This window comes from Chiloscyllium punctatum, chromosome 11 (genome assembly GCF_047496795.1).
Source record: "Chiloscyllium punctatum isolate Juve2018m chromosome 11, sChiPun1.3, whole genome shotgun sequence".
Taxonomy (NCBI): domain Eukaryota; kingdom Metazoa; phylum Chordata; class Chondrichthyes; order Orectolobiformes; family Hemiscylliidae; genus Chiloscyllium; species Chiloscyllium punctatum.
In genome coordinates, this window is record NC_092749.1 from 61,373,036 (window position 1) to 61,400,983 (window position 27,948).

The 27,948-nt window shown below is 41.7% G+C and overlaps 1 protein-coding gene across 2 annotated transcripts in view; it reads right to left on the reverse strand.

Annotated features, from left to right (window-relative positions):
* The window catches only part of LOC140483029 (proteasome activator complex subunit 4-like), a 196,808-nt gene that overhangs the window by 145,925 nt on the left and 22,935 nt on the right, over nucleotides 1–27,948 (reverse strand). The window contains exons 3-5 of one of the 2 annotated variants that reach the window (XM_072580909.1): nucleotides 19,829–19,945; nucleotides 15,918–15,977; nucleotides 14,891–14,935 (exon numbers count right to left, since the gene is read on the reverse strand). In XM_072580909.1, the coding sequence (XP_072437010.1) occupies nucleotides 14,891–14,935; nucleotides 15,918–15,977; nucleotides 19,829–19,945 (222 nt within the window). The remainder of the gene's footprint in view (nucleotides 1–14,890; nucleotides 14,936–15,917; nucleotides 15,978–19,828; nucleotides 19,946–27,948) is intronic. The other variant, XM_072580910.1, reaches the window with a different exon arrangement.

Below are 27,948 nucleotides of genomic sequence, written 5' to 3' on the forward strand. Positions count from 1 at the left end.
ACCCAACATTTCACATCCAGTAATTCAAACAAGAACTTTATTGTACTCATGCAAAAAACATAAAAAGCAAATGTTATGTTGATTTTCATTGCAGTAGGTGTGAGTACAGGAGTAAAGATGTCATACCATGAGACTTTGGTGAGATCACATCTGAAATATAGTGTGCAACTTTAGTCTCCATATTTAAGGGTAGATTCACATTGGAAACAGTGCAAAGAAGGTTCACTAGGTTGGTCCTAGAACTGAGAGGATTGTCCTAAGTGAGAGGCTGTGTAAACATGCCTGTATTCTCTGGACTTGAGGATCGAGAATTGATATCATTGAAACACAAGATTCTGAAGAAGCTTGATATGGTAGAGGCTGAGAGATTGTTTCCACTTGTCAAGAAATTTAAAACACATAGGCAAAGTCGCCCAACAAGGGTTGATAAGTTTGAGATCAGAAGAAATTACTTCACTTGATGATTATGATTTTTAAAAGTCTTTTCTTAGCAGGTCAGCATCAATTGCCCGTGTGCAATTGCCCTTGAGAAGGTGAAACATCCTCTCTAACCAGTACTGACCTTGATGTATAGATATTCTCAAAATGCTGTTCAAATTGAAGCACAGGATTTTAGCCTTACGATAGCAAAAAACAGTGACATAGTTCAAAGTTAGAATAGTGCGTGTCTTGGTGGGAAACTTGCAAGTGATGGTGTTTCTGTGTAACTGCTCTCCTTGTCCTTCCAGGTTGCAAAATATGTTGGAATATATTATTGAAGGAGCCTAACTGAGTTACAGCAGGAAGTTGTGTAGCTCGGTCCAGTTCAGTTTCTGCTGAACTTTTAAAAAGTCTATTGGAGGATTCGGTGATGGTAAAGCTATTGAATGTAAAAGGGACATGGTTAAATCCTCTCTTTTCTAAGATAGTCATTGTCTAGCATTTCTGATGCAAATGGTAATTGCCACTTATCAACACAAGCCTGTATGTTACCCTTGTCTTATCATACATGGACACGGACTATTGGGCACCTCATTCCTGATGAAGGGCTTTTGCCCGAAACGTCGATTTCACTGCTCGTTGGATGCTGCCTGAACTGCTGTGCTCTTCCAGCACCACTAATCCAGTATTGGGCATCTCCGCAGTTGTGAACTGCACAATCAGCAGCAAATACCACCCACCCCTTCTCAACAAAGTGGTTGAGCCTTAGACACTCTCCTGAGAAACAGTAATATACTAGGACTGAGTGATTGACCAACAATAACTAAATGATCTTCCTACATGTTAGATATAACAAACCTGCAGATAGATTAACCCACCCTGCTCCTTCAATTCGCATTGATCTCAGCTTTATTAGAGCTTCTGAATATTATATTTGATTAACTGCTGCGACACACACTTCACCTTTGGAGTTCCATTCTATGGTCCATATTTGGATCAAGACTGTTGAGAGGTCAGGTGGCCCTTCCAGAATCCAAAATTGAGCAAACAAGTTAATGCTAAGCAATTGCCTCTTGATAGCACTGTCAGCCCTCCACTCACTTTGCTATTCTTTGGCATACTCAACCGCATAAAGTTGTAGGGATCCCATCATTGAAATTCAAGGCTGAGACACAGGTATTCGGTCTCTCAGGGAATCAAGGGATACAGGGTGTCGGCAGGAAAGTGAAGCTGAAGTCCAAGACCTGCTATAATCGTACTGAATAGCAGAACAGTCTTTAGGTGCTGTACAGTCTACTCCTGCTCTATCGTTTGCTCTTGTAGTCTGGTAAGAATAAGATGATAGGATGGTAATATAAATAATTGTTACTTCAAACATTACTAATATCAATATCTAATGGTGTTAGCTCAGATGCATCAATATTGGGATAGCATCAAAAGAAATGGTGAAATGGAACTGGCACTATTAGTGATAACCAAATAGAAGTCCAACCATAGACATAAGCTGTTTGGAGTACAGTCAGTTCTGCTTTAATGTGTGCTTCTTCAACACGAATTGGCTTTAACATGTTTGAAGAATTTAGACTTATTTGTTGAATGCAAACGTTCCTTACATGTATTGGCTATAATGCGATTCCAACCCCATTAGTTTAAATGGCACGGCTAGTGCACGATTTTCTTATTGCGCAAGAACGGAACTATCGCGTTATGTCAGAACCACCGAATGCCTCAGCTTTACCTCTCCAGAAACAGACGGATAGTCAAACATTCACTCATATCAATGATTAGTGGAATAATCGTACCAACTCTACCAAAGTGCACTGAGCAAGGTATTATGCCTCAGCAGAGAACCCCAGCTCAGGTCATTCTACTGTGTAACAAGTGTGCATGGCTGTACCGTTAAGATCACAGTTCCTCAGCACCTGAAATGTTCTGAATTCTACCCTGTCAATAAATTTACTAATTGTAAATACCTCAATTTGGTCACCACTAATAATCAAAGAAATGTAAGACACATTTATGCATAATGTCCTCATAATTTATGCATTCAAGCCACGATATTGTTCCAGTGCATCTGTGTTCATATCACATAAGGAAAATATACAGACAAAAATTAACCTAGCACATCTTGTTCCAGAATTCAAATTAGTCTGGCATATTCTGCCATTGCAAACCCACTAGTACTTTCAGTTTTCTGAAAAACTCGCAGCAATTTCAGTTTCTTTTGGAATTTTAATAACAAGGTAAATAGAATGTCTATATTTCCTAAAATAACTGGCTTTTTGTCTCATTTTATGCTACACCGTACTTTTAAAAACTCCTGTGTTGACCCTGACTGATGACCTCCTATGGTCTGGCAAAGGCCTGTCTAGAGGCTGCCAGATTAAAAGGTACAACCTGTATGCTAAGGAATGATGGTTAATACTAATTGCAGTTCTCCAGGTGATTAATGGTCAATGCTCTATAGAAACATCAGGTCTACACTTTATCTATTTGAGATAAAGGCCAACAATGCCTTTGTATTTTTGATAACTTTTTGACCTGCACAATAACTCTTATTGCTGTGTACAAGCATATCTAAATTACTTTGTTCTTTATTATCTCTCAGTTTAAAAAAAACTTCCATTTATCCTTACTTGATCGAATTGGCTAACTTAATGACAAACTTCAGCTACCATACTTATCCCACAGGTTTATCTTTATAGTTTTGACTTTTTCCTGCTACATCTACATAAATTGAGACTCCTAACTAAGTAACATTTGCAAACATGCATGTACAACTCGCTTTTTATTGCGTATAGGAACAGCACTTCTTTTAGCCCTCAAATCAGAAACTAAACTCTTTACTGTCTGCTTTCTATCCCTTGGGAAATTTCTAGCCAGTGAGAAAGTTCCCTCCATCCTAGTGCACTCTTATTTTGCTAGTCTCTTTCATGAACTTAGCAAATGCTTTCTGAAACTCCAAATGGATACTATTCATGAATATCCCCTATTCAATATACCAGTGACCTTCTTAAATAGTCCAGCTACATTAGTCACTCGTCAGATTAATTCACTTCATTCCAAGTAAAGCCTGATTAAGTGCTCAATCTCTTGAATCTGAAGACAGATTAGAGCAACTTTGCCACACTGAGGTATACTATTAATATCTTGCCAAACAAGTTAATATGCCTAATTCAAGTGGAAAACTATGTGGTAAAAAGAATATAGAAAGACGGTACAAAGTAAAGGATACTTAATTACTCAGTTTAAAGACCAAAAGAGATGGACTCCTGTGGTGCAGTAGTCATGCCTCTGCCTCTAGTTCACAAGACCTAGTTTTAAGTTACACCTGCCCGCAGAGTGTCTCCCCAAACAGCTCGATTAAAACTAAATGCAAACTAAAAGAGCTGAAAGGCAAATACGATGCGCAGCAAATATTGTCCTAGCCTATGGGGAAATACCAAACGAGTATTTTGCATCAGTATTTACGGTGGAGAAGGACATGGGAGATATAGAATGTGGGGAAATAGATGGTGACATCCTGAAAAATGTCCATACTTTAGAGGTGGTGGTGCTGGCCAGGATCTAATCGGGTATATCCAAGAATTCTGTGGGAAGAAATGGAAGTGATTGCTGGGCTCCCTGCTGAGATATTTGTAACATCAATAGTCACAGGTGAGGTGCTGGAAGACTGGAAGTTGGCTAAAGTGATGCTACTATTTAAGAAAGATGGTAAATAAAATACACTTATACACTTAATGGTTAGGGCCCTGGGGAACGCTGCTTAACAAAGAGACCTTGGGATACAGGTTTATAGTCCCTTGAAAGTGGAGTCACAGGTAGATAGGATAGTGGAGGTGACGTTTGGTATGTCTTCCTTTATTGGTCAGACTATTGAGTACAGGAGGTAAAAATATTGACTGCAAATGCTGGAAACCATATTCTGGATTAGTGGTGCTGGAAGCTCCTTGGATGCTGCCTGAACTGCTGTGCTCTTCCAGCACCACTAATCCAGAATATTGAGTACAGGAGTTGGGAGGTCATTTTGTCTCTTTTGGAATATTGCGCGCAATTTGTGGACAGCACGGTGGCACAGTGGTTAGCACTGATGCCTCACAGCGCCAGAGACCTGGGTTCAATTCCCGCCTCAGGCAACTCTGTGTGGAGTTTGCACATTCTCCCTGTGTCTGTGTGGGTTTCCTCCGGGTGCTCCGGTTTCCTCCCACAATCCAAAAAAGTGCAGGTCAGGTGAATTGGCCACGCTACATTGCCCATGTTAGGTGAAGGGGTAAATGTAGGAGTATGGGTCTGAGTGGTATACGCTTCGGCAGGTCGGTGTGGACTTATTGGGCCGAAGGGCCTGTTTCCACACTAAGTAATTTAATCTAATCTAATCTAATTCTGGTCTCCCTTCTATCAAAGAGATGTTATGAAACTTTAAAGGGTTCAGAAAATATTTAAAAGGATGTTGCCATGGTTGGAAGATTTGAGCTATAGGAAGAGGCTGAATAGAATGAGACTATTTTCCCTGGAGCATTGGAGGCTGAGGGGTGCCTTATGGAGGTTTATAAAATCATGAAGGGCTTGGATAGGATAAATAGACAAGAGTCCAGAACTAGAGGGCATAGAGGGCAAATGGGACTAGATTAGATTAGGCTATCTGGTCGGCATGGATGGGTTGGACTGAAGGGTCTGTGTCCGTGCCGCACATCTCTATATGACTCTATGCTGGCAAATTTTCACATCCCAAGGAAGCAACTAACCTTTTACATAGTCAGCCTGCATTTTCCAGCAAAGTTAATATCTATAATGAATCATTACGTTCAACAGAAAATTATCAATTCAGTAGATATTCTGATCAATGGAAAAGGTGGTCTGAAGCAGAACGGGGGTGAAGGGGAAACAGCTGAATTAAATCACGAATGGGAAATAATGAATGCATTAAGGCAGTGATGGATCATAGAGAATTCAGGAAGGGATAAACAGCCTGAAGTCAGGAAATATGTGCTATTTCACAAACCAAACTGCTGAAATTTGATACTTCATAAACTAACAGGATTGTAAATGTTTGAACATGAACATTCACAGAGAACCCAATAGCTCGCATTGGATACATTTTCCATTGCATTGGAATCTCTCTTATCGACTTGATTGAGATGCTGCCTAGAGTAAGGGGGAGAAAAGCTATGTCAAGAATGCTCTTCTGTCACTCAACCATAACCTTTTAATGTACCAACATATTCAGTATGCAATTTTACTTCAAAACAGTATATGGAAGGTAACTCTTAAGCCAGCTACAGAAAATGACTACAAATTATGAGAAATAATAGGAGGTCATTTGCCCCTTCGAAGACGACTGCACCACGATCTTCGATCTCAGCTCCACATTCAAGCATGAGTATTGCATCTCGTGATTCCTTTGCAGGATCACCGAATTTCACAATGCAGGAGACTACTTAGCCGACTGTGTCTGCACTGACTAGCTCTCTGAATGAGCATGACTGAAATTTCTGTTGAAGCAAAAATTACCATGGTATAGTGGAAATTGAAGAAGGTTATCTAAGATTACAGAGATATTGCTCAATTGCTCAAGGGGAGCTTAATTTGGATAAATGAGAGATATTGTATTTTGGTAATACAAGGTATTGATAAAACAAGGTCAGGACCTGTCCAATTAATGGCAGGGTTTGAGTAGTTTTGTAGAACGGAAAGATCTACAGGTTCAGGAACATTATTGTTTGAAATTTGCCTCATAGGTAGACAGGGTGGTTAAGGAGGCCTTAAACACACTTATGGGAGAAAGTGAACAGACCCTTCAGTCCAACTCATCCATGACGACCAGATATCCCAAACCAATCTAGTCTCACCTGCCAGCACTTGGCCCATATCCTTTCAAACCCATCCTATTCAGAAACCCATCCAGATGCCTTTTAAATGTTGCAATTGTACCAGCCTCCACTACTTCCTCTGCAGCTCATTCCATACACGTACCACCCGCTGCGTGAAAAGGTTGCCCCGTAGGTCTCTTTTATATCTTTCCCCACTCACCCTAAACCTATGCCCTCTAGTTCTGGACTCCCCCAACCCAGGGAAAAGATTTTGCCTATTTATTCTATCCATGCCCCTCATGATTTTATAAACCTCTATCAAGGTTACCCCTCAGCCTCCACGCTCCAGGGAAAACAGCCCTAGCCTATTCAACCTCTCCCTATAGCTCAAATCCTCCAACCCTGGCAACATCCTTGCAAATCTTTTCTGAACCCTTTCAAGTTTCACAACATCTTTTCAATAGGAAGGAGACCAGAACTGCATGCAATATTCCAACAGTGGCCTAACCAATGTTCTGTAGAGCCACAACATGACCTTCCAACTCCTGTAGTCAATACTCTGACCAATAAAGGAAAGCATACCAAATGCCGCCTTCACTATCCTATCTACCTGCGACTCCACTTTCAATGAGCTATGAACCTGAACGCCAAGGTCTCTTTGTTCAGCAACACTCCCTACGACCTTACCATTAAGTGTATAAGTCCTGCTAAGATTTGCTTTCCCAAAATGCAGCACCTCACATTTGTCCGAATTAAACTCCATCTGCCACTTATCAGCTCACTGGCCCATCTGGTCCAGATCCTGTTGTAATCTGAGGTAACCTTCTTTGCTGTCCACTACACCTCCAATTCTGGTGTCATCTGCAAACTTACTAATCATACCTCTTATGCTCACATCGAAATCATTTACATAAATGATAAAAAGTAGAGGACGCAGCACCAATCCTTGTGGCACTCCACTGGTCACAGGCCTCCAGTCTGAAAAACAACCCTCTACCACCACCTTCTGTCTTCTATGTTTGAGCCTGTTCTGTAACCACATGGCTAGTTCTCCCTGTATTCCATGAGATCCAACCTTGCTAACCAGTCTCCCATGGGGAACCTTGTCGAAAGCCTTACTGAAGTCCATATAGATCACATCTACCGGTCTCCCCTCAATCCTCTTTGTTACTTCTTAAAAAAAGCTCAATCAAGTTGGTAAGACACGATTTCCCACACACAAAGCCATGCTGACTATCCTTAATCAGTCCTTGACTTTCCAAATACATCTACATCCTGTCTCTCAGGATTCCCTCCATCAACTTGCCCACCACTGACGTCAGACTCACTTGTCTATAGCTCCTTGGCTTGTCTTACCACCTTTCTTAAACAGTGGAACCACGTTAGCCAACCTCCAGTCTTCCGGCACCTCATCCATGACTATCGATAATACAAATATCTCCGTAAGAGGCCCAGCCATCACTTCCCTCACTTCCTACAGTACACCTGATCAGATCCTGGGGATTTATCCACTTCTGAGCATTTCAAGACATCCAGCACTTCCTCCTCTAATATGGACATTTTTCAAAATGTCACAATTTCCCTACATTCTGTATTTTCCATGCCCTTTTCCACCATAAATACTGATGCAAAATACTCGCTTAGTATCTCTCCCATTTTCTGCGGCTCCATACAAAGGCCGCCTTGCTGATCTTTGAAGGGGATACTGGATTAGTGGTGCTGGAAGAGCACAGCAGTTCAGGCAGCATCCAACGAGCAGCGAAATCAACGTTTCGGGCAAAAGCCCTTCATCAGGAATAAAGGCAGTGAGCCTGCAGCATGGAGAGATAAGCTAGAGGAGGGTGGGGGTGGGGAGAGAGTAGCATAGAGTACAATGGGTGAGTGGGGGAGGAGATGAAGGTGATAGGTCAAAGAGAAGAGGGTGGAGTGGATAGGTGGAAAAGAAGATAGGCAGGTCGGACAAGTCAAGGAGACAGTAAGTGAGCTGGAAGTTTGAAACTAGGATGAGGTGGGGGAAGGGGAAATGAGGAAACTGTTGAAGTCCACATTGATGCCCTGGGGTTGAAGTGTTCCGAGGCGGAAGATGAGGCGTTCTTCCTCCAGGCGTCTGGTGGTGAGGGAGCGGCGGTGAAGGAGGCCCAGGACCTCCATGTCCTCGGCAGAGTGGGAGGGGGAGTTGAAATGTTGGGCCACGGGGCGGTTTGGTTGATTGGTGCGGGTGTCTCGGAGATGTTCCCTAAAGCGCTCTGCTAGGAGGCGCCCAGTCTCCCCAATGTAGAGGAGACCACATCGGGAGCAACGGATACAATAAATGATATTGGTGGATGTGCAGGTGAAACTTTGATGGATATGGAAGGCTCCTTTAGGGCCTTGGATAGAGGTGAGGGAGGAGGTGTGGGCACAGGTTTTACAGTTCCTGCGGTGGCAGGGGAAAGTGCCAGAATGGGAGGGTGGGTCGTAGGGGGGTGTGGACCTGACTAGGTAGTCACGGAGGGAACGGTCTTTGCGGAAGGCGGAAAGGGGTGGGGAGGGAAATATATCCCTGGTGGTGGGGTCTTTTTGGAGGTGGCGGAAATGTCGGTGGATGATTTGGTTGATGCGAAGGTTTGTAGGGTGGAAGGTGAGCACCAGGGGCGTTCTGTCCTTGTTACGGTTGGAGGGGTGGGGTCTGAGGGCGGAGGTGCGGGATGTGGACGAGATGCGTTGGAGGGCATCTTTAACCACGTGGGAAGGGAAATTGTGGTCTCTAAAGAAGGAGGCCATCTGGTGTGTCCTATGGTGGAACTGGTCCTCCTGGGAGCAGATACGGCGGAGGCGGAGAAATTGGGAATACGGGATGGCATTTTTGCAAGAGATAGGGTGGGAAGAGGTGTAATCCAGGTAGCTATGGGAGTCAGTGGGTTTGTAAAAAATGTCAGTGTCAAGTCGGTCGTCACTAATGGAGATGGAGAGGTCCAGGAAGGGGAGCGAGGTGTCAGAGATAGTCCAGGTAAATTTAAGGTCAGGGTGGAATGTGTTGGTGAAGTTGATGAATTGCTCAACCTCCTCGCGGGAGCACGAGGTGGCGCCAATGCAGTCATCAATGTAGCGGAGGAAGAGGTGGGGAGTGGTGCCGGTGTAATTACGGAAGATCAACTGTTCTACATAGCCAACAAAGAGACAGGCATAGCTGGGGCCCATACGTGTGCCCATGGCTACGCCTTTGGTCTGGAGGAAGTGGGAGGATTCAAAGGAGAAATTGTTAAGGGTGAGGACCAGTTCGGCCAAACGAATGAGTGTGTCGGTGGAAGGATACTGTTGGGGACGTTTGGAGAGGAAAAAACGGAGGGCTTGGAGGCCCTGGTCATGGCGAATGGAGGTGTAGAGGGATTGGATATCCATGGTGAAGATAAGGCGTTGGGGGCCGGGGAAACGGAAGTCTTGGAGGAGGGCGTGGGTGGTGTCTCGAACGTATGTGGGGAGTTCCTGGACTAGGGGGGATAGGACAGTGTCGAGGTAGGTAGAGATGAGTTCAGTGGGGCAGGAGCATGCTGAGACAATGGGTTGGCCAGGGTGGTCAGGCTTGTGGATCTTGGGAAGGAGGTAGAACCGGGCAGTGCGGGGTTCCCGGACTATGAGGTTGGAAGCTGTGGGTGGGAGATCTCCTGAGGTGATGAGGTTCTGTATGGTCTGGGAGATGATGGTTTGGTGATGGGGGGTGGGGTCATGGTCGAGGGAGCAGTAGGAAGAGGTGTCCTCGAGTTGGCGTTTGGCTTCAGCGGTGTAGAGGTCAGTGCGCCAGACTACCACTGCGCCCCCTTTATCCGCTGGCTTGATGGTGAGGTTGGGATTGGAGCAGAGGGATTGGAGGGCTGCGCGTTGTGAGGGTGAGAGGTTGGAGTGGGGGAGGGGGGACGACAGGTTGAGGCGGTTAATGTCCCGGCGGCAGTTGGAAATGAAGAGGTCGAGGGCAGGTAATAGGCCAGCGCGGGGTGTCCAGGTGGATGCAGTGTATTGGAGGTGGGCGAAGGGGTCCTCGGAAGGTGGGCGGGAGTCCTGATTGTGAAAGTAAGCTCGGAGGCGGAGGAAGAATTGTTCGATGTCACGTCGTGTATTAAATTCATTGATGCGTGGACGGAGGGGGATGAAGGTGAGTCCTTTGCTGAGGACTGATCGTTCGTCCTCAGTGAGGGGGAGGTCTGGGGGGATGGTGAAAACTCGGCAGGGCCGAGGGCCCTATTCTCTCCCTAGTTACCCTTTTGTCATTAATCTGTGTGTACACATCCTTTGGATTCTCCTTAACTTTGCTTGTCAATGCTATCTCATGTCTTCTTTTTGCCCTCCTGATTTTTCTCTTAACTATACTCCTACTGCATTTATAGTCTAAGGATTCACTCAATCTATCCTGTCTGTACCTGAAATCTGCTTCCTTCTTTTTCTTAACCAAACCCTCAATTTCTTTAGTCATCCAACGTTCCCTGCACCTACCAGCCTTTCCTTTTACCCTGACAGGAATATACTTTCGCTGGATTCTCGTTATCTCAGTTCTGAAGGCTTCCCATTTTCCAGCCGTCCTTTTACCTGCGAACATCTGCGCTCAACTAGCTTTTCAAAGTTCTTGCCTAATACTGTCAAAATTGGCCTTTCTCCAATTTGGAACTTCAACTTTTAGATCTGGTCTATCCTTTTCCATCACTATTTTAAAACTAAAAGAATTATAGTCACTGGCCTCAAAGTACTCCCCCATTGACAACTCAGTCACCCGCCCTGCCTTATTTCCCAAGAGTAGGTCAAGTTTTACACCAGCTCCAGTAGTTACACTTAAATTCCTCTCCATCCAAACCCTTAACACTATGGCAGTCCCAGTTAAAATCCCCTACCATAACCACCCTCTTATTCTTACAGATAACAGATCTCCTTACAAATTTGTTTCTCAATTTCCCACTGACTATTAGGGAGTCTATAATACAATCCCAATAAGGTGATTATCCCTTTCGTATTGCTCAGTTCCACCCAAATAACTTCCTTGGATATATTTCTGGCAATATCCTCACTTAGTACAGCTGTAATGCAAACCCTTGTTAAAACGCCACTCCCCCTCCTCTCTTGCCTCCCTTTCTATCCTTCCTGTAGCATTTGTATCCTGGAACATTAAGCTGCCAGTTCTGTCCATCGCTGAGCGACATTTCTGTAATTGCTATGGTATCCCAGTCCCATGTTCCTAACCATGCCCTGAGTTCATCTGCCTTCCCTGTTAGACCTCTAGTACTGAAATAAGTGCAGTTTACTTTATCAGGCCTACCTTGTTCTCTGCTTTGCCCCTGCCTGCCTTTGTTCTCAACTGTGCCAGTCTCAGACTGATCTCTTTCCTCACCATTTCCCTGGATCCTACCCCCACCACCTCCATACTAATTTAAATCCTCCCAAGCAACTCTAGCAAATCTCCCTGCCAGTATATTAGTCCCCTTTCAAATTAGGTGCAATCCGTCCTTCTTGTACAAGTCACTTCTACCCCAAAACAACTTGCAATTATCCAAAAATGTGCATCCTTCTCCCATACACCAGCTCCTCAGCCATGCGTTCATCTGCTCTATCTTCCTATTCCTGCCCTCACCAGCTCGTAGCACTGGGAGTAATCCAGATATTACTATCCTTGAGGGCCTCCTTTTTGAATTCCTACCGAACTCTCTGTAAACTCCCATCAGAATCTCTACCTGTTTCCTTCCTATGTCATTGGTTCCACTGTGTACAATGACCTCCTGCTGGCCCCTCTCCCCCTTGACAACATTCTGCACCCACAGATATCCTTGATCCTGGCAAGAGGGAAGCAACACACCATTCTGATTTTTTGCTGCTGGCCACAGAAATGTCTGTCTGCACCTCGGACCAGACAGTCCCTGAACACAATTTGATCTCTTGGAACCCGACGTATTCCTCATTGCATTAGAGCCAGTCTCGATACCAGAAACTAGGCTGTTCATGCTACGTTCCCCTGAGAATCCATCATCTTCTACATTTTCCAAAACACTATATGCGTTTGAAATGGGGATAGCCATACAAGACTCCTGCACTAACTGCATGCCTCTCTTACCCTTCCTGGAGTTTACCTATCTACATGATTGTATGTGCGACCTTCCCTCCTTCCTATAACTACCATCCATCACATCCCCTTGCTCTTGTAAATTCCTCATTGCCTCTAACTACCTCTCCAACTGATCCATTCGACCTGATAGATGGATTTGCAACCAACGGCATTTATTGCAGATATAATCCTCTGTAACCCGTAAACGCTCCCTAAACATCCGACAGGAAGAGCATATCACTCTACTGAAGGTCATTTTTGTTTTTTTTAATCCACAGACCCAGAAAATACCACTGCCTTGTTCCTCTACAAAACACTGCTCCAGATTAAATTAATAGCTATGGCTTATATTAAGTTTCATCAAGATACATATCTCAATAAAACAATCAACGAAGAACCCACTACTGCAGGCTTACTGTAAGGCCACACTTAAAATATCCACTTATCTGTTCTGTGCTGTGACCTCTCCCAAACAGGTTCCTCCAAAATTAGTTATGAATTTCACTGTTTGCTCATTTTCCCAGATGCACTTCCATGTCCAGCCATACATGAATTCAAACAGCAAAGGCAGTAACTGTGCAGTTTGACTGCTCTATCAGTTAGCAATGTGGGTTTCTTTCTCTCTGTCTCCTGCACTGATGTCATGTGCTTCCTTGGTCTATTCCTCTACCTTTCAAAAGTGCTGTTGTTTTGACTTTTTTTCCCTCCAAATTTCCAAAACAATGCAACAGCATATAAAAAAGTAATTGCTGCTCCTGGAATTTGAGGAAATCACCTCCGACACCTAAAATACCTCAAAAAAAGGAGCAGCTGTTACAGCCAGACATTTTTGCAGTCCTCCACCTTGGATTCAGAGATTAGAGTCGAGTGTGGGGTGTTGGAAAAGCACAGCAGATCAGACAACATCCAAGGAGCAGGAGCATAAGCCCTTTATCAAGCCCTTAAACACACATCTTCATTACTCAGACCTTTGAGTCAAGAGAGTTGGTATACCATGTTGAGGTTGTATAGGATTTGGTGAGGCCTCTTAAGTAGTGCGCGCAGTTCTGGTCACCCTGCTATAGGAAGTGTATTATTAAACTTGAGATGGTTCAGAAAAGAGTTATTAGGATGTTGGTTCAGTAACAAATTTTTCAAGATATTTGGATAAGTTCATGAACAGGAAAGGTTTGGAGGGATATGGACCAAATGCAGACAAGTGCGACTTGTTTAGTTTGTAAGCATGTTTGGCATGGATTGGTTGGACTGAAGGGTCTATTTCCAGGCTCTATGACTCTGGTTTTATAAAGGCATGGATGGGTTTCAGCAGACAATGAGTTGAAGCATAAAAGGGTTCTGATGTTCGCGGTGAAATAGGTGGCATTAGCAACTGTGCAAAATGCGGCAAGTAGGTCTGCACTAAGTCAGGGCCTGAGCATGTAAGGCATCTGAGGAAGGTGCAATTCGTTAAGTATTTTCTGCAGCAGGATTATTCAATTTCTTAAATATATACTTTTGCAGGGTTTCAGGCATAGGGAAAACGCCCAGCAAAATTTCTATTTCACAGGCACATCCTTCAGAGTCTACTACAATGAGGATTCCACAGGGTTCCTACTCACACCTCCAATCTTTGCTTCAGAAACAATTATCTGTCTATCAAAATATCTGGACCAAATCTGGAAGGGAAATGATGGGGATGAGGGTTGGTGATGGTGACATTACCAAGGATATGGGCAGCATGGTAGCACAGTGGTTAGCACTGCTGTCTCACAGCGCCAGAGACCCGGGTTCAATTCCCGCCTCAGGCGACTGACTGTGTGGAGTTTGCACGTTCTCCCCGTGTCTGCGTGGGTTTCCTCCGTGTGCTCCGGTTTCATCCCACAGTCCAAAGATGTGCAGGTCAGGTGAATTGGCCATGCTAAATTGCCCGTAGTGTTAGGTACGGGGTAAATATAGGGGTATGGGTGGGTTGCGCTTCGGCAGGTCGGTGTGGACTTGTTGGGCCGAAGGGCCTGTTTCCACACTGTAATGCAATCTGTGATAAATTCTGCTGTGGAAAATATAAGCAATAGTGAGAGCAGGAAGAGAAGCAGCTACAAATGAAATACTGGTTATAATTGGATAATGATAGAACCAAGAAAAAGGATGCTTAAAATGAAAGCGAAAAGGCAAGTCTCACAACCCAATCTGATCGACTGGAATAGATCCTAGCCTACCCTCAAAACCAGGATTATGTTATGTGATATGGATTGAAATGTGGCAGTCTAACAGGTACTGAAGTATTAAACTTCTGCATATTAGCAATTCAAGATTTAAGTATGGTTTCTCTTTAACCTAGTTGCCCTTTTTATCAACTGCACTCTCCAAGCTCCAACGACGTTTACTGAAACTCTTCCTTAAGTCCTGTGTAGCTAAACATTCTTACAAAATCAGCCTGAATCCATCTATGTGCTCAGCTCATGAAAATCAAAAAGTCTTAAGTATTGAATTGTAAACATTCTTTAACTACTGATATGGAAAGAAATAAACAGAGCTATCACAACTCAAACGGCAAAAGGAGGAAATTAAAACAAAGACATTTAAAATACATTAACAATATTGTAAGAAACTCTGCACTTACGGTCGACAGCACTTCACCAGTGTCTTCAATACATTTTCTATGGAGCTTGAGAGAGAAACAGAATTAATATTTCAAGCCTCTGCAATATTCAAAACAGTTCATCAGTAGCTTATGTTGCATATGAAATCTGAAAACAATTAGAAATCAGTTACTATTTCCCCAGCAACCTCTTTATAACTACAGCTACTACTTGCACATAAATTAACATAGCAGACATTTTTAAGCACTCAATTTAAGATACAACTCTACTTAGAATGCAAAGGACGCTCTAACACAAACCAACAGGATTATACATTCATACCGATTTATATACTCAGTTTGTGTTTCTTTATAGTTCAGTTTGAAAAGTCATTCCCTACTTCATTTTATCTTCTCCTGATGTTAGGAACTACAAATGTCAATATAAATGATTAAAAAAAAACTGCCGAAGTATGGAGCAAATTTCTTTTCTAAATGCATGAAAAGAGAATTTGCTTCACAAGTTAAAAAACTGAAAACAAAAGGTGAAAGTTCAAATAAATGTCTCGAAAATTTCATATCGAAACATCTTGAACAATGCAGCTATAACTGGATGTTAATTCACACTCTAGTTTCTTGTGAAATATCACTCAAATAACAAACAAATGCAATTTTCTGGTGGTGGACTTGAATATGACAAAAGGAACAAAACAATCACATGACTGCAAATATGCAAATAGATGATTTTGCACTTTATTTCTGTTACATTTACCCAAATATTTTAATCTATGTAAGATGCTTTTAACAGTTCTTCACAGCAGTACTCCACTACACTATTAGTATTTCATATATGGCATTTATGCAAATAGCAGCCCCAAACCATCTCAAACAGAAATTTAAATGCAGTGCAATGTTCTCAATAGTGGTGTAATGTTATCATTTTGTTTTTAAACAAATGATGCACAACAAAAAGATGCATTTTAGTAAAAATGTTACATCTGTGTGATAAGCACCACATTTATAAAAACATGCATTATTGATCGGGCAAACACATAAATATCTTCCTTACCACCTATGCAAAACACTAAGCACACACGATTTAGGGGAAGAGAAGCCTTGTCGGAATGAACTGAATAATAAAGAGAAATAGGTCAGACAGGGCACAGAAAATCAATAGATTAGAAACACTGCCATATTAGCACTCAATATGAGTACATGACAGCCTTTGACATTTAAGTGGTGCTCACACAGTCATTTTTCACCTCAGCTTATGTATTTTTAAAAGTATACTTGAGATGAATAGTAAAGCAAAATCAGTTTTAACAGCACCATTGAGAATAGATCGCACTGCACATAAGTAAAAGTTTTGCAACTATCAAGGGGAAAAAACTGGAGATTTGTCACAAAAGATTGAGCTAATTGAATTTGATGTCAGTTATCAAATTGTTACCAAAGAAAATCATCATGGAAAGTTAACAAGTTCAAAGTAATCTTAAGCACACTTGCAATTAATTAAGAAATTACAACATTCAACAGCAAAGTTTGAACAGATTTGATCTCTTAGACATTAAGGAAATGGGGTTGCAAAATGACCAAGATTGGAAAATGAATATTCTGATAAAATTAACTTTTATAAGCAAGGGGCAAAAATAAAGAGAGGAAGAGCAATCCTGATGATAAACAATTGGATAACAGACAAAGGAAAAGACTTTTGTATCGAAAAACAAGAGAATCAGTTTAGGTGAAGGCAAGAAGAAGCAAGTACACAAATCTTTGATGTGAGCCATTTTATTGATTCCTTTATAATAATCAAAGTGCAGAAAAAAAAGTATGAATCAGAAAATTAGTAGCACACATTATAAGGGAAATATAGTGATTATGGAGGGCTTTAATGTTCATGTAGCCCAGGGAATCTAAATTTGGAGGGATATCTACATGATAGTTTTATTGTGTCCAATTAGAATGTTGAAGAACCAACTAGGGAACAGGTTATTTTGATTTATGACTTGGGTAATGAGAACAGGTTGATAAATAATTTCATAATACATGGGCCTTTATGGAGAGCGCCCATAGAATGGTCAAATTTTGTGAGGCCAAAACATGCAGCAGAGTGTGCAGCTTATCTGAAGGTGGATACTGCGCTATCCAAAGCATAAGGAAGGCTCTCTTGACATGTTTTCTGCAATAAATGGATTATGTGGGTGGAATTAATTAGATGGGGCCTATATTTTACACGCAGGTTAAAAGAATGAATGAGTTAAATCACGACTGCAAGAGGGCATGAAAGAAGCAGCACCGAACACACCTAAAAATAAGGTGCCAACCTGGTAAAGTTGGAAAAAAAGAAATAAAATCCTGCAGATGCTGGAAATCTGAAATAAAGACAGAATGCTGAAGAAACCCAGGAGGTCTGGCAGCATGTGTGAATACAGAAACAAAGTTAATGTATTGAGTTCCATGACTCTTCTTTGGTTTTGCAGATGACTACTTGTGTGTCAAATAGCAAAAGCAGTAAATGATAGACAAGACTAAATGATTTCACAATCAACAGATCAAAGCACTGCAATCTTGCCAGATCCAATCATGAATGATGGTAAACAATTAAAAAAGCCACTGGAGAAGGATTCACACACATCCCTATACTCTAAGAGTGAGGAGCCCAGCACAGTGAAAAGACAAAACTGAAGCATTTGCAACAACCTGCAGCCTGAATTACTGAGTGAACAATCCATCTCATCCTTCTCCATAGGTCTCCAGCATCAAGCATGCAGTTTACAGAATATTCAATTTACTCATTGTGGTATGAAGAAACAGGTGAAGTTACTGTGTACTACAAAAGCTACAAGCTCTCAACAGTCCAGTGATAGTACTCAAGACTTGTGCTCCAGAGCTTACCAAGTACCGAGCCAAGCTGTTCTAGTACAATTACAACACTGGCATTACCCAACGATGTGAAAAATTACCCAGGTATGTCTATAGACGAAAAACAGGACAAAAGCAAAGAACTGATGATACTGCAGATCCGAAAAAGAAAGTGCTGAAGAAACACTGCAGATGCTGCAAGACTCGCCAATTTCTCCAGCACTACATGCATTTCTAACAATACTGATTCAACAATCTACATTCGTTATCAGTAAAGCATCAGAAGGAGTCATCAACTGTGCTATCAAGCAGTACCTGCTTAGCAATACCCTGTTCACTGATACTCATTGTGTGTTCTGGCAAGTTTATTTAGCTCCTAAATTCTACATAGCTTTGCTTCAAACATGGAGAAAAGACAAGAATGGCTAACCTTAACGTCATTGCCTCCTTTGACTGATTTTTGGCATCAAAGTGCCCAAGCAAAACTAGAATCGATCAGACACCCAAAAAAAGCAAGATAGCAGTGGTTGTTTGAAGTTTGCCATCTGGAGTTCTTCTGATAGTGTCACAAATCCAACAAACCATTTTCATCTGTTCTATCAATGACTTACTGCCTTGCAGAAGTGGATACGTTCACTGACAACTGCAAAATTTTCTGCATCATTTGCAGCTCGCCTGCGCACAAGTACGAGGAAATGACCGTCTCCTAGATAGAAGGTAAAAACAATGACCGCAGATGCTGGAAACCAGATTCTGGATTAGTGGTACTGGAAAAGCACAGGAGTCGAGGTAGCATCCGAGGAGCAGTAAAATCAACGTTTCGGGAAAAAGCCCTTCATCAGGAATACAGGTACTATTCTAGCACCACTAATCCAGAGAGTCTCTTATATAGAATCTAACCCCTCGACATTCATTGGCACAACCACCATTAAATCTTCCACTATCAATATCCTTGGATTTCCATTAAGAGCACAAGAACTAGAAGCAGGAATAGACTATTCCTCAAGCCTGCTTCACCATTAAATAACATCACAGATGATCTCAACATGGTCTCAATGCCATTTTCTTACTCATTCCCATAATCCTTCAATCAATGCAGTTAATGCAGAACAATGCTGTTCTGAATAGTTCTGATTGCCTCAATATATTAGCTTCATATTTCATAGATTGTGCAGATAAATTCTTTAAAGTGCACAGTGCCTGTTATGGGCCTTTTTTGATCATGGTCAGCAATTTATACTCAGAAAAACATACCACTATTTATCATTTCCATGCAGTCAAATACATATCATCTTTTGGGTTTCAGGGCAGTGTTTTGAGATTTCAAAGATGCATTGAAAAATTTTAATTTAGTGGTTTTCTAAGTTATAGTTATAGCACATAGAAAAAGTAACAGATAGTATTCCCAACATTCCCCCGAGTATTTGAAATGAACAAAGTAGTCAGTTCTACCCAGGCATACTAAAACTCTGAAGTGTCTACTCACTTTGGGGAGAATTTCACTTTCTTTGAAGGGAACAAACTTACCAAACAGGCATTGAATAGTACCTAGGCTCTCTCAGTGAGTCTGCTCTCAGTTTTCCATTAGTGAGGATGACAGTTTTCCTTCTAAGAAAATACATCCAATTTATTTTGCAAGCCAATTGCAGTAACATACTTGCTACAACTGCTGGAGACCCCACTTCTACCTTACAGATATCTGTCTCATATCTGTTAAACTGCAGCAATGTTGTCAGTTATGCAAGAGGGAACCTGTTCATCCTCATGTTGTTGCGCCCTCTGTGAAGAGGAGAAGTGCATTGTATGAGCTTAAGAGTAAAATCAGAGTCACGCAACTCAAGGAAATACACTTTACTAGCTGGTCACTGCAAAGTAGCCTGCATGTCATCAACTAGAAAATAGAAAAAAACATTGTGCAATTATGATTGCAAATGATTCACTTTGCCACACCTCTTATAGAATAAAAACAGAAGCAAGCTTGACATACCTCATTCCCCCTTACCCAAAAAATGCTCTTTATTAATCAGGAGCCAAATAGCAGAAATAAAATGCCTTTTAAATAAATACAGTCAAATTCTAATTCAGTAATACTGCAGCAATACATAAACATATGCTTACTTTGGAAACCAATTTAGTCCAAGGTGTTCTGTCTTCGAGTACAAAATTCTTTCCATCATTTCATACAATGGTCTCCATGGCAGCTGCAAGTCTTCTCTTGATAAGAGTTCTTTTTTTCTAGGTGAAATAGACAGGAAAAACAATTTACAAACACATAACTGAACGTGAACAAATACATTGCAAAGATAATTTTTAAACCTTGCTTATACTGCTTTTTTTTTAAAAAAACTTTTTTGCACTTTCCAAGTTTGTCATTTCTCTTCAGCTTACCTTTTGCTGTTTTGGCAATCCATTCTTCTTCAACAATTGTTTTGTTCTCCATACTGCTGCCTGTATCACTTATTTTACACTCCCCTGTTGATCTGATTTCAAAATCAGATTTCCCCTCAGAATATTACTTCTAAGCAACTGCACCCAAGCCCCTTCAGCTATCTATTTTATCTGCTCTTATTTTAACAAATGCAAAATATGCATCATGTGGATAATGACAAAAGGTGGCCTTAATCAGGGTTGCCAATTGTAAATTTAAACAAGACTAAAAGAACTGAAGAAAACATAAAAGTAGTGTGGATCCTAGAGACCAGAAACAAAACAGAAATTGCTGGGAAAACTTGGGAGGTCTGGCAGCATCTGAGGAGAAAAGGTCAAGTTAACATTTCGGGTTCAGTGACCCAATTCTGAAGATGAACCCAAAACATTAACTCTGCTTTCTTTCCACAGACCTGAAGATAGTGAGAACTGCAGATGCTGGAGATCAGAATGGATAAAGAGTGGAGCTGGAAAAAGCACAGCCGGTCAAGCAGCGCCAGAGGAGGAGGGGAGTTGACATTTCAGGTCGAAGCCTTTAATCAGTCCCCTCCTCTGATGCTGCTTGACATGCTCTGCTTTTTCCAGCTTTTACCTTCTTTTCCAGTCTTTACCTTTCTCTCCACAATGCTTCCAAACCTGAGTTTTCCCAGCAACTTCTGTTTTTGTTGTAGAATACATATCGTACACTACATGATAAAAATTTACAGAGAAAAGCCTGAGACAGCCTTTGTTTTTTGCAGGCTGGGTTCAGAAGCAGTGTTCTACATTTTTAAAAAACGTTTGCCGTCTTTCTTGCCCTGAATATGATCCTGAAAGACTGAAGCGATTTGAATTACAGGTGGGACACACAATATTGTTGAAGAAGTGTTACCCTGATCAATCTGTGAATACAGTCCACAGTTTAAAGATGCAGCTGTGTAAGTGGTATCAAAGAAATAGTTGATTAAAAATCATTAAGTCACTTGTAGAAAAAGAAAGAAATGGAAGAAAAGTGATAAACAAGTTAAATGTAACAGTCACAGGGATGCAACTGAGGTCAAACAGGATCAAATTTGAAAGGTTGCGAATAGCTTCTCCCAATTGGAGATAATTGTGGAGATTTGAATGCAACTTTTAGTCATACAGATATTAAATGTGTTTAATGGAAACTAGGAGCAGTAATTGTTACAGCATTACTTTCTACTTAATTTGAATTTGCATCTCCACAAGAAAAATGCAAATTGTGCATTTTTGTTTAAAAATGTGAATCGAAAATCAAGTTAGAATGTGATCTGAAGGATGCCAAAAATAGCTTCCCACACACACAGATCACAGCATTGTTGCAAATGCAGAGAACTGAGGAGAGAAAGAAGCTAATAATTAGAAGCTATACCTCCTACCCTGCATAAAAGGTTTACCAAATCTGTGTCTATGTAGACTGTGTTCTTGGAATGTCTGAATAACAAACAGAGGAATCACTGGTGAGATTTTCAGAAACAAATTAAAGCTGACCTCAAAACAATCTTTAACACTGAGAACTGCAAAACAGCAGTTTGTTTTTTTTTTAAATAGATATTTTTATTGAAAATTTAACATATTTTTACAAGTTTACAAATTTAAAAAAATACAAGTACAAACACTAATATACAATTAAATATTAAATAAATAATAGCCAAAACCTGTCAAACAAAAAGAAAAGATACAGAGAAGAAAATGAAAAAGACAAAACTCAACTAACTACTAATCTAACCTATAACTAACCAGAGTGTATGATCAAATATCTTATATTATTCAAGAGAAAAAAAGGATAACATAGTAATTAAGTAGTGAAGTACATGCTCGGAATGAGTTAACATCAAGTCGTAATAAAATCCGTATTCATGCGGGATTCCTCTCCCAAGGCGCCCCGGACCAGCCAGAACCGTTACCTCAACTAAATGAAAGCCCTTGATAGAATGGCTGAAATATCTGTATCTATGTAATTCAAGAAGGGCTGCCATATTTTACAGAATAATTCAGTTTTTTGGTGCACCATATTTGTAAGGAAGTCAAGGCGAATACATTCCATGATTAATATGGGCCAATTCGGAAGTCCTGGAGGGCCCTCAGCCACCCAGTTTACTAAGATATTTTTCCTTGCACAGAAGGACAAAATGGAAAATAATTTCCTCCCGTGCACATCCAGAGAAGATAAGCTCGAGAAGCCCAGAAGGAGAGATACTGGACCGACTGTAATTTCCGTTCAAGATTTCTGTCAGGGTGTATACTACTTTGGTCCAGTATTTGCAGATCTTATGGCATGTCCATAAGCAGTGTGTCAGAGGGCCCACCTCTGTTTTACATTTGGGACACATTGGAGATGCTCCTGCCCAAACTTTTGCCAATCGTTCCAGTGCCATATGGGCCCTATGAAGTATCTTTAACTGAATGGCCTGGGTTCTGTTACAAATGGAGACTTTTCTGGCATTTTCCCCAGATGTCATTCCACATTTCTGTATAAATTTCCAGCCCCAAATCCTGATCGCATGCTCTAAGCAGACGGTCCATATCTTCCGACACTTCATCGTGTAATAAATGATCAAGAGTGCTGACCGAGGGTACAGCCACTGGCCACAGCACTCTACGTTCTCTATCTGATTTTTAGAGACTACCGAATAGTGTAGTCTTCTTCTGTACGTAATCTCGAATTTGGAAGTATCAAAAGAGATCTCCGTTAGGTGATCCAAATTTCTGATGCAACTATTCAAAAGACATCAGGACCCCCTCCTCAAACAGATCCCCTAAACAGGAGATATCCCTGGATCTCCAGGATTTGAATGCGGCATCTGTGAACCCCGGTTGAAAACCCCATGCCCCCACTATCAGAGTATAGGGGAATAGGGGGATGTTTTACGCGAGTTACCCTCGTTTTGCCACATTATATTCCAAGCTTTAATTGTGTTTAGTACTCTAGGGTTTTTACAGTGGTCCGTAATGATTTTCATCTTATCTAAAAATAAGAGGTTAATAAGAGGGCACTTTACTTGAGAAGCCTCAATGTCCAGCCAGATTGATTGCGGGTCAGACGAGACCCAATCGGCTATGTAGCTTAACAAGGAACTTAACTGATACTTCCTAAAGTCTGGAAAATCCAGCCCTCCCCTTGCCTGTGGAAGCTGTAGCTTCCTTAACGTAATGAGGGGCCGTCTATGATTCCAGATGAAAGAACCCAGCCAACCAGTGCTGGCCTCGGCAGCATCACCGGGAGCATTCTCATAGGGTAGAAGAGACGGGGCAAGACATTCATTTTAAATTAGGGCTAATCAACCTAGCCAGGAAATGGGAAGGTCTCCCCACGTTGAAGGTCGTGCCTTATCCTTTCCAATAGATGCACAAAATTGGCCTTGTATAGCTGGCCAAATATTGGGGTGATAAAAATGCCTAAGTACAAGAAACCCTGCAGAGAGCACGGAAAGGAGAAGTGGGATCCGTCCAATAAGTGGGACCCATCAGCATGGCCTCGGATTTTGGAAAATTAATTTTGTAGCCTGAAAATGCACGAAACGTATTAATAACTTGGATTAAGTGAGGCACGGACATCAGAGGACTACTAAGAAAAAGATATATCATCTGCGTAAAGGGTAATTTTATGTTTACCTGTACCAACCCTTGGGGCCGTTATATTAGAGTCAGCCCGTATAGCCTCTGCTAGTGGCTCAATTATTAGCATGAATAGCAACGGTGAGAGAGGACATCCCTGATGGCAGCCCCTACCCACACTGAAGCTATCCAAGCCTAATCCATTGGTAATCACAACTGCTTTGGGATCATTATACAGTGTTGAGACCCATTTGACAAATACCTTTCCAACGCCAAACCTTTCCAATGTACAGAACAGGTATGACTATTCAACTCTGTTGAATGCCTTCTCTGCATCCAATGAGATTACTATTCCTGGTATTTTTTCCTGATGACAGATTTGAATCACACTCAAGACCCTTCTAATATTATTAGATGATCTACGGCCCTTGATAAACCCTGTCTAGTCCTCTTTTATGATATATGGCAGTAGCCTCTTTAGCCTCAATGCTAATGTTTTAGAAAGAGTTTTAAGATCTACATTTAGCGAGGATATTGGTCTCTATGATGCGCAATCTTCTGGGTCCTTTCCTTTTGAGAATAAGGGAGATATTCACCTCTTTCAGCGAAGGCGGGAGGCAGCCCCCGACTATATGAGTAGATATACATGTCCATAAATGGGTCAGCAAATACAGCTGTAAACTCTTTGTAAAATTTAACCTGAAAGCCATCTGTGCCAGGTTCCTTACCGCTCTGAAGTTACCTGATTGCATCAAGTATTTCCTCAGTTGTTAGGGGAGCATTCAGGACCAATACCTGTTCTGGGGTTAAATCCGGAAAGGCCAGGCTTTTTAAAAAAAGGACTGCATCCTCCTGGTTCTATCTTCACAATCCTGCGATTTACATAAATCAGAATAAAACTTTCTGAAGATTGTGTTAATCCTTTTGTGATCGTGAGTCAGAGTACCAGCACTTTCCCTGATAGCCGTGATAGCGTGAGTAGCCTTTTTTGAACCTCGCGAGAAATACTAAGTATCTACCAGGTTTATCGCCAAATTCATATAATCTTTGTTTTGCAAATAATATTTTCCTCTTTGCCGTTTGGGTGAGCGCGATATTCGGAGCTGTGCTAAAGGCCGTAATCCTTTGTGATTTGGCAATAGAAGGTCTGTCAACATATGCGGTTTCAGCTGCTTTTAAGCGAGCCTCAAGTAGACGCTGTCATTCTCCCTTTAATTTTTTCTTGGGTCGCCGAGTATGAAATGATCAGACCTCATGCATAAGCTTTAAACAGTCTTCCACATCATTGATGGATTACTAGCCGTACCTGAATTAATTTCCAAGGAAGTTTTAAATTCTTGAGAAAATTATTTTACAAATTTACTATCCTTCATTAAGAAGGAATCCACACGCCAATGTCAGGGGGGATGCCTTATTGTTCCTAGCCTTGATTTCCATATACACAGCAGCGCGATCAGAAATTATATTACCTATTTTACAGGATGATATGAAATTTTAAAAAGTCGAGGGGACAAAAAAATGTCAATTCTAGTGTGACATTTATGTGGATTAGAGTAAAAAGAGAAATCTCTACCTTGCGGGTGCAGGCACCTCCACACATCTACTAACCCTAATTCTTTATTCAAATCTGCCAATTGTCTGGATCTGGGGGATACACCCGCAGTACTCTTGGGTATCCTGTCTATATCCGGGTCCAATATGCAATTAAAGTCCCCCCCTATAATTGTATGATGAGCACCAAGAGCCGTCAGTTTGGAGAAGGCTTCCATTATAAATTTGAAAGGATGCGCAGGGGGACAATACAGATTTAACATCCCATATTCTTCTCCATTTATAAGGGCTTTAATTAGTATATATCGTCCAGATTCATCTTTATCTGACTTAGGATTTCGAAAGGGAGATTCTTCCGAATAAGAATGACTACTCCCCTACTTTTTGAGCTAGAAAAGAAGGCCTGATCAAATCCATCCTGTCGTAATTTCAAATGTTCTTTATCCAATAAATGTGTCTCCTGTAGGAGAGCTATATCAACCCTTTCTTTTTTGAGGTTTGATAATATTTTCTTCCTGTTGATTGGTGAATTACTCCCCTTGACATTCCAGGTGCACCATTTAATTGAATGACTAACCATAATCGTCCAGGCAAGTCCGAGACCACCCCCCCCCCAAGGAGGAGAAACCCCATCCAAAACACCCCAAGCATAGACCACAGAAAATACACAAAAATAGAGATTGTTTAATACACTCACACCAATATAATAAAAAACTATTTATAAATAGAAAAATTATAAAACATTTAAACAGAGATTTTCCCCCTAGTTTCCAGGGGGCATCACTTCCTTTCCGAAATCCCATCATATCCTCTCCCAACCAGTGCCCCACCCTTGACCCAGGCATCCCATAATAAAATAAAGAAAATTCAAGTGTACTACAAAGCTAAAGTTAACAGCGAGTACCCTACTGCCCCCAACCCCGCCCCCCACACCAACACTTAGATATATTTGGTGATGTTAATACCACATATCAACATATAAAACTACAAAATTACAGTCTCAGCAGATAACAATTAAGTATAGTAATACAAAATAACAGGGGGAAACAACCCCGCTTTAAAAAGAAAGAAAAAATAAGACAAGGCAGAGACCCCTCCTCACCCAAATTGACTAGACCACCCGGCCTATATTTTTTTTTAAAAAGGGGAAAATCGCAGAGTGGAGAACAAATAAGCCCCCCTCCTTACCTCCCGGAGATAATATTAAGCAATAAAGTAATAAAAGAGAAAAAAGGGTGAACTGGGGAAGGAGAAGGTCAGAACAACATCATTCACCATACAAGTTAAATCTCACAGTTTATCTAAGAGAGTCCAAAAATTCCTTGGCCTTCTCCAGCGATCCAAAGTTATACACAGACCCTTCGTGGCTAAAACTTGGTATTGCTGGGTAGCGCAGGGAGTACTGAATGTTTAAATCCCTTAAACGCTTCTTCATTTCCTCAAACGCCCTCCTCTTTCGGACCAGAGCTGAGGAACAGTCCTGAAACAGCATAGTCTTGGATCCTTTGTAAGTCATGGCTTGGGAATCTTTCCCAAGACTTCTGGCAGCTTCTAGGAGCATCTGCTTCTCCTTGTAGCACTGCAGCCGGAACAGGACCGGGCGGGGGCACTGGTCCAAGCCGAGCCTGTGTATTGCAACCCGGTGGGCCCATTCTACCCTTACCTGGCCTGATCCAGCCTCCAGATTCAACAACTGTGGAAGCCACTGCTCCAGAAATGTTGTAAGCTGGCCTTCCCCTTCCCATTCAGGAAGGTCCAGCAAAAGAATATTTTTTCGACGACCTCGAGGTGATCTTCTAAGGTCCAGACTCGCTGTTTGAGAGTCTGGACCCGACCCACGGCCGATTCTGCAGCAGCCTCAGAGGTCGCAGCCTTTAGCTCCGCATTCGATTTTTTCTATGTCTTGGTCGTGCTTCTGCAGCGCGACCAACAACGATTCCCATCTGCTCCTGGACTCTTCTATGAAGGCGTGATCTTCACTTCAAGCTTGGAAATCACTGCAACAAGGCTCACCACCATAGGCAAGTCCCCCGGGCTGGCTGCATACGCCTCTGCTGCAGCTGGGGAGGGTGGGGGAGGGGTTCCTGTGTGCTGCGAGCATTCTTTCCTTTAGTCATTTTAACGGGGCACTAAACTGTTCAAGTTTGGTGCAAAATAACTAGCTGTATTAAATAAAAGCTATTTTAAATGATTTGACAGGTGTAGTGCAGGTGGGCAGTCCACTTTGCCTGAGTCTTGGGCAGAGCACTACAGACTCAGACTTGCTGGGTCGTCACCATCTTGGATCCCCAGTTTGCTTTCTTTTTATAAAATAAGACATAAACTAAGAAGCAATGTGTATGAGATGGACCATGGAACATCAGATACGGAAATATAAATGACCACAATCAAGATAGAAATTGAAAGAATTATCTTGACAGACTCAGTCATGGGACTAGACAAGCACATAAGCAGGAATTGCCACTGGTTGCACAAACTTAATTTCCAGGTTTCAAGTGGTGGCTGGAGACTATGGTGCAACCATGAGACAGAAAATAATGTAGATAGCCCATTCAGAGATGGTCATATTGCAGATTAGAGGCATGTAGACAAATAGATTATCCAAATTAGGTGTCCCAAGGTCCAGTCGCTAACTGGCTTTACATTCTGGATACAGAGGAAGGTGATGGTGCTTTCATGGAGTACAGCAGCAGCCAAGCCAT